The sequence below is a fragment of the Physcomitrium patens genome, chromosome 14 (assembly GCF_059467195.1).
Source record: "Physcomitrium patens ecotype Gransden chromosome 14, ASM5946719v1, whole genome shotgun sequence".
Lineage (NCBI taxonomy): Eukaryota > Viridiplantae > Streptophyta > Bryopsida > Funariales > Funariaceae > Physcomitrium > Physcomitrium patens.
The window spans coordinates 16,669,766-16,676,774 of NC_143423.1; the positions used below are offsets into that span (position 1 = coordinate 16,669,766).

Genomic DNA, 7,009 nt, shown 5'->3' on the forward strand with positions numbered 1-7,009 from the left:
AAAAATAAATTAAATCTTGATAAAAAAAAATTGATTTATCATTAATTCTAATTTTAATATTTATAATCTGAAAAAAGTAAATTTTGAATACCAAGAAAATCCAACTACTTAAGAAGAATATGCCAATTAAAAGGAATCAAAGACATCCAAACTATCAACACTTTTATATTATTTATATAATTTTAAATTAAAAAATTATATTATTATTTCTAAAATTACCAATTTTACATGCAAATAAATTATATATATATATATATATATATATTCAAGTCATTCTCTTAGCATATTAAACTAATCTCAATCATTTTAGTTTATTTCATTTTAGGTTTGTCTCATTTTTTAAAATTTCTTGCCTATGGGTTTTCTTTTTTCTTTTTCCTTTTCAGTACAAATAATACACATTTTTTATTTCTATGATATCATAGAAATATCTTATTTCTGATAAGACATATATTTTAAAAGATTAAAATAAGATATTTTGTTTATGATAATTTTAAATATCTTTAAAATTCTGTAAGATATGAAATATGTTATGGTTTTAAATATTATATCTTAGGTATGATATTTTAAATATGATAAGATGATAAAATACAAGTTACTTTCCAAAATATAAAAACTTTGTAAGTACTTGTTTATTTATTTATTCATTTAATCATTTTAACAACTCTATTATGGTTCGGTAAACAAAATATTAAATCTATTTATGCCAAATAGTGCTTTTTCAAAGAATAAAATATAAAATAATTATTTTACAAAAAAACATAAATAATATGCATACACATTGTAAACAAAATGAAATGATTTTAACGAAAATGAAAAAGTACGTCGAAATTCTAGTATATTTTTATGCAAATAAAATAAAAATATATATAATATATAATTATAAAATGTATAAATAATTTAATTAAAATATATTACATTTATATTAGTGTCTAAAATTTTTAATCGCCAAAATTATATAAAAAACATGCATAAAATGTATATATATTAAAAATATTTATTAATGTTATCAAAAATTTGATAATGCAACATGTTAAAGATTCCAAATTTTCTAGTGTAAATTTATAAAACATTAAAGAAGTGATTTATTTATATAACCTACAACATAATAGAATGTTTATACGTATTGTTAAAGTTGCCAGCAATGCCAGAAAATCCAATACTGTGTTTAGTATAGTAACTTCGAAATTATTTACTGTTACAGTTTTAGATGTAAAAAATAATACTCTTTCGCCACTTAAAAAATAAACTATATATATTGTTAATAGACTATTGTAGAGTTGGATTACACTATTGTAATGAAGACCAATAAATATTAACATCCTAACTAATATGTTCTTTAGTTGCATATTTCAATACAGTATTATATTGATACTAATGTTGTTTACAAATTTATATTTTCATTAATTTTATATTTTATATTCTAATTTATATGATATTTATTGGTTTATTTAATAAAATAATTCTTATTCAAAAATACACCTAGTTAAAATGAAGAAAATGACAATACTACTAATATAATTAAGACTAAGGCTCTTTTTATATAACTACATTAATATATATATATTAGCATTTATTATTCTTTGCTAGTAATTAAGATACATCTTTTCTCAATTTAGACATCTGAAGCATGATTGATTATTTTTTTCATAAAAACAAATTATTATATCACTTTTTAATAAAAAGCTTATGATTTATTTTCAAGAAATAATTATATATCTATATATATATATATATATATATAGAGAGAGAGAGAGAGAGAGAGAGAGAGAGAGACTTCAAAATATAATATGAAGTTATTTGCCTAAATTAATGAGATTAGTTGACAACTAAAGTATTATATTAAGTTTTTAATAACTATTTAATTAACTTTATTTTAACATAATTGGATTTTGTATAATGTTATTTACATCATTGATAATTTTGTACACTTTGAATGTCTTGAACTAAATAATTGTATTGTGTAAACAAATTCTTGTCTTTCAAAATCTTATTATAAGAAATCAAGTCAAAACATTGTGGTGACATAAGGCGAAAATTTTCACTGAATTTTTTTAAAATAATAAGTTAACCCAAAAACCAAGGTAGACGATTCATATCAAACACTTGTTTTAGCCAATGAAGCAGTGAATTAGGGTTTGCAAGCTTGCATCGTCGTCGTCGTCGTCCTTCCGTGGTGAAGGTGCCGAAGGAGGGCGTCGCCGCAGCAGTCGCAGAGCCTCGACGTTACAATGTCACAAACTCCCACACAAATTCAAGCCTGAGAATATAGAGTGAGTGAGTGCGTGTTGTGGGTACCAAGCATGGAAAACGGCAACTATAGGCAAAAATGTTTCTGAACGCAAGTACCGCTAGAATTGGTCGCGGCAAGCTGCAGAACCGTCTTCGGAGCCTTGTTGCGATCACATCCAGCTCCAGATGGAGTCACCAACTGCTTGTGGCGAAGTCTAGATTGTGACAGAGTCATGTTGACACCCCCGCAATCCTGATGTTTGCATTCGTGGCGAGGTGAACAAAACAACAAAAATGGTTGCAGTGAAAAACAGTTCTTTGTGAGCACAGTTTGTGCCCGCTGCCTCAGTTCTTTCAACACTTGGACGTAAGAATCGTTACGATGGATGGTCCTGGAAACATGTTTTGGAAGCGTCAACATGATTCTGACGTTAAACGTACGACGTCTTAACCGCTGTAGTGGTAGCCATCAAGTTGGTCTCGAGAGTTGTAGACCGTAGGAATGTTGGTTATTTCAATAGTTGATTTGCAACAGCGAGTCTTTCCCGATTTGTTTTCTTTTTTCCTCTCATTTCTGTGAGCATGGATCTCCCGAAACTGCCTGAGGACCTGGAAGTTCCACGTCACCTGAATAAACTAAACGATAAGCGAATCGCTATCGCTGTACCCGTTGTTGGTTTTCAATCATGCGATGTAAAGCAAAAGCCTGCATGTCGTCCGTGAGGCATGAGAGTGCAGTGATGAGGTTCAATTGTTCCTAGCATGCATTTGATTGGTGTTTGGTATCCGGTTTCACTAGATTTTCTACGATCACGACACTGTCCTGTGAAATTTTCGGTTAGGTGAACCGAGGAAACTATGTCAGTAGCGACGGGAAAGTTTATCTGCCACCAGTTATTGAACCTGGAGCTACACATTTTGCTCTTGCGTGATACGAACTGGTATTCGATATCCCTGACAGAATCACTGTCTAGACAGTGAATGACTATTATGACGTCCGCTCTGCTTTGCCTTTCAATGGAAACGGTTCGCACAGCGACTTTCGCGACGCAGCAGCTGCCATCATTGCAATCCGCTTAGGAGTGACACAGTTCTTAATAATGCACACCGCTGTAGCAAGTGGCAAATATTTATATGTATATATTTATACTATACTATCCTCATCGTGCGGTGTTGAAAAGCAGTTGGATTAAAAAACTACAATGTGAGGGTGAAGAAATGGTGACACCGGTCTGACAAAGCTCCCTTGTCAAGTTGCCGCTGGGGTGTTGATTATGAACCGGTTGTAGAGTCGGCAGCTCAACTTCGATCTCCGTGGACTTTTGACCGAATGCATTTGACCTTGTGCTAGAAACTTCAGTAGAGTTGTTATTATAGATGACTGTAGCTTGGACTCATATTGCCGAGAACTTCGCCGAAGCTTGGTCGAAGTAGAATGACACCTACAGTACATAGCTTAACTGGCTCCATCAACATGCGCTCAACGTGCATTCAAGGTTCGGCTATACTGAACCGGAAGCTGTAGTCTAGAATTGAACTATCCAGGCTTTCAGCTCAGTGCAGGCTTCAGGCAGCAAGCGGTCAGTCTTGGTAATATTGTACGAAGAGCAGATCTGAGGCAACACCTGGCCATCCCCCATGGAATCAGAGAAAGCTGCTGAGCCTGCCAGCAAGCTAGACAAGAGAAATGCAGTGTCGGGGGTGACATTTCTGGAGATCAAGAATAAAAATTTGGAAGACGAAACTGTGCTGACAAATGAGGAGATTAGCAAGCACAAGAACGAGAACGACGCTTGGGTTGTGGTTGACGGAATTGTGTATGACATCTCCCAATTTGTTCAGGCTCACCCTGGTGGTGCGGAGGTGGCTCTCTTCCTTAACATTCTGTTCCCAAGTAGGATACTCATGTGTACAACTAATGTCACTGTTGAATATCTATATCTTTGAGAATATTATTGAAAATGGTCCTCTTGCCGTCGCTGGATACAGAAAATTCTGAAGCATTTGCATTTGGAGGACGTGGGCAAGTTGATGCGAGGTGATGAGGTCGCCTCCTCGGAATCTCACTCACACAGCAAACACGCCTTTCGTACGCTCCAGCAGTTTCGCATTGGCCGTGTTAGTGATTACAATCGGTACTACCGTTAGATTCTCTCTCCACAATACGTTGTTTTTGTTATCCAGCCAAGTTGAATTGGTGCTGAACAAATATGCAAGGGGTGCGAATTTTATTCATTTTGATAATGTGAATTTGGTCATGGCTGAGCTGACTGCAGTGGTGAGGACATGTCGGAGTCAACCAGGCCCAGAAGAGAGGAAAGAAAATACGTTGTGGATCTCGACAAGCCTCTGGTCTTTCAGGTGGGCAAAAGTTGTGCAGCCCACTCGATTTCACTTTCGCTGCGCACCAGCAGGATGATGGCAAAAAAAGTTGGTAGGCTAGTCGTTGGGGAAATTGTGATAGAGGAGTTCGTGCTCGTATCAATTCAATCCATTCACATGAGAAGTTCACGCACTGTTTCTTAAAGGTCTCACCTGCCCCAGAGACCACCTGTCTCAGCTTCCCTGGATGATAACGATGTCACTGTGATACATGACTTCAGGTGGGGAAACTGGGTGCCGAATATGATCAATGGGTGCACAATCCCATAGTGCAGAAAGATCCTCCTCGGTTCTTCGAAAGCGATGTCGCAGAGGTATTTAAATTCCTCAACTATTCTCAAACGTTACAGTGTCTTCGCACACTTTTCTAGTGATATAATCAATTGGGTATAGAAGGTTTCCTGTGAAGACTAGTGATGGTGGCTTCAACGACAGACCCTTGTGGATGATGATGGGATTGGTTTCGTCGATTGCAGTTTTTTACAAAAACGGCGTGTTGGGCAATACCAGCGGTGTGGGGACCAGTGGTGATGTGTTTAGCCGTAGCCGCTCACAAGGATGGACTTCAGCTGTCAGCTGCACCATTCTTCATGGCATCTGGAGCGTTCGTGTGGACTCTTATTGAGTATATATTGCACCGATACCTCTTTCACATGAAAACATCCGGTTATTGGTGTGTTAACCTTCGTGCATTACCAAGGAATTTTTTTGGTGTTACTTCAATGTATTATTGTGTTGATCCAGACGAGGATTGAAGTTTCCAAGAATGTATAATTCTCGCTTCTTCGGTCGTTCTACTAAATTCTATTTCGACTGCAATTCCTCCTCGTTCACTCTTGAGAACTGAATCTAATACATACAGGACAAATACTTTGCATTACTTCCTGCATGGATTCCATCACAAGCACCCAATGGACGGAACCCGTCTAGTGTTTCCACCCGTCATAGCTGGCATTATTCTTGTCGCGGTCAGAAATTCTCGCCTTCCTCATCACTTGAGTTGGCATGGTTAACTTTTCAGTTGGTCGTAATTCTCCTGCAACAGTGAATTATTACTTGCTCACAATCAAAGGTCTGGTGACGCCGTCTCTGCTGTAGTAGCTATTCAAGCGATCGAGAGGACTGGTGTGCCATTTGAAATTGACGATGAGCTATGTTTGCAGATCTGGTTTGTAACCGAGCCACTTGTGATCTTCCTGGGGAGGCCTGCGAAGTTGAGCATGTTCAGTGGCGGACTGCTTATGTACATTGCGTATGATCTCACGCACTATTTTCTTCACTTCGGCACACCTACTAACGAAATGTCACGCAAGCTGAAGGTATGCCTCTGCAACGAAAAACTATCCATGTACTTTCGAACTTCACTATTGACAACTCTTCATTCATGTGGTTTCGAGGTATCGTAAATAAGCGCAAAGTTTTAGAAAATTGAAACTGATTTAGTAATCCACCCCTCGTGCATCTGCAGAGGCTACACTTTGACCACCACTTTAAAGACCAAAGTACAAGTTTCGGAGTCACCACGCACTTCTGGGACAAAGTCTTTGACACGTTTCCCAGTTTCCAAACAAGGTTTTAGGTGCTGGATCTTAACTAATAATCACCTTGCAGTCCTTTCCATCGATGGTTGAGTCCGGCAGATCAGGAGACTCCGGGGTTCTGTTCGTTGTGCTCAAATGCCACTTTAAAACTCCAACTACTACTAAGCAGAGATTAGAAGTCAGATTAATGGCGCGCACCTTGGAATGTCTGTGTACAATGTTCTATTTGGTAGCAGGAAAATAGGAAAAGCACACAACTAGTTAGTTATCCACCTGGGGTCAAGCTAGAATGAAGGAATTTTGTATTGTATAGCAAGAACTTAGAGTACGCAGCCTTTGTAAGGCAATGAATAGCTGTAAATTTTGTATGTTAAGAATAAATGACTCTAAGAAACAGATATTTACCAAAAGAATAATTCGTCCATATGCTTGTAGCTTCAGACAACATCTGGATGTATCATTTGAACATCAACACAGGCATTTCGGATGATTGGAGCTAACACTCTAGTTTCCTCGACAACAAAGCCCAAACCAGAATGTCTTTGTGAATTGGTGGGGAAACAGTGCTTCATGAATCAGGGAGTATTCAATTGAATCAAACTCCCGCTTCGTAGTCTGGCTGCAAGCATGCTCACACACCAAGAATGGTTTGCGTTGAATCAATCTGATGAGTTCAGAACTTCGTTATCGAGGTAGGAATTTGCCTCAACTTTTAAAGACATGGCTTCTCCAGTTATTTCCACATTCTCCATACAAGAACAGCGGTTACGAGCTGCTACGTTCGACACAGTGGATTTCTTAAATCATATCACTTAACTAATCTTTTTCTTCGAGCACGAAACGTCTCTAAGCAA

General features: G+C 37.1%; 2 protein-coding genes across 3 annotated transcripts; one reads left to right on the forward strand and one right to left on the reverse strand.

Annotated features, from left to right (window-relative positions):
- Nucleotides 1-1,888: 1,888 nt before the first annotated feature.
- LOC112291767 (uncharacterized) lies at nt 1,889-2,711 on the reverse strand. The gene is made up of 2 exons (XM_024539632.3): nt 2,350-2,711; nt 1,889-2,260 (listed from the first exon to the last, which is right to left on the reverse strand). The coding sequence occupies exons 1-2, from the start codon at nt 2,651-2,653 to the stop codon at nt 2,235-2,237; spliced, it is 330 nt and encodes a 109-aa protein (XP_024395400.1). The 5' UTR covers nt 2,654-2,711; the 3' UTR covers nt 1,889-2,234.
- Nucleotides 2,712-3,723: 1,012 nt separating this feature from the next.
- Nucleotides 3,724-6,565, forward strand: LOC112291061 (dihydroceramide fatty acyl 2-hydroxylase FAH2). 2 transcript variants are annotated; one of them, XM_024538013.3, is made up of 8 exons: nt 3,724-4,095; nt 4,222-4,367; nt 4,509-4,593; nt 4,836-4,928; nt 5,091-5,287; nt 5,477-5,582; nt 5,778-5,933; nt 6,083-6,565. In XM_024538013.3, exons 1-8 carry the CDS (start codon nt 3,871-3,873, stop codon nt 6,191-6,193), a joined length of 1,119 nt encoding a protein of 372 aa, XP_024393781.1. In that variant the 5' UTR covers nt 3,724-3,870; the 3' UTR covers nt 6,194-6,565. The 2 variants fall into 2 exon arrangements, with proteins under 2 accessions (XP_024393781.1, XP_024393782.1); XM_024538014.3 differs by having other exon boundaries at nt 5,091-5,239.
- The last annotated feature ends 444 nt before the right edge of the window (nt 6,566-7,009 follow it).

Excerpts from the sequence above, each read along its gene's own strand:
- LOC112291767 (XM_024539632.3), bottom strand. The coding sequence starts at position 2,653 with ATGTTGACGCTTCCAAAACATGTTTCCAGGACCATCCATCGTAACGAT. Across the intron at positions 2,261-2,349 it reads TGCCGCGACCAATTCTAGCG|GCTTGAATTTGTGTGGGAGT; the intron begins GTACTTGCGTTC and ends CTATATTCTCAG.
- LOC112291061 (XM_024538013.3), top strand. The coding sequence starts at position 3,871 with ATGGAATCAGAGAAAGCTGCTGAGCCTGCCAGCAAGCTAGACAAGAGA. Across the intron at positions 4,368-4,508 it reads CGTGTTAGTGATTACAATCG|TGGTGAGGACATGTCGGAGT; the intron begins GTACTACCGTTA and ends AGCTGACTGCAG. Across the intron at positions 4,929-5,090 it reads TCGAAAGCGATGTCGCAGAG|TTTTTTACAAAAACGGCGTG; the intron begins GTATTTAAATTC and ends CGTCGATTGCAG.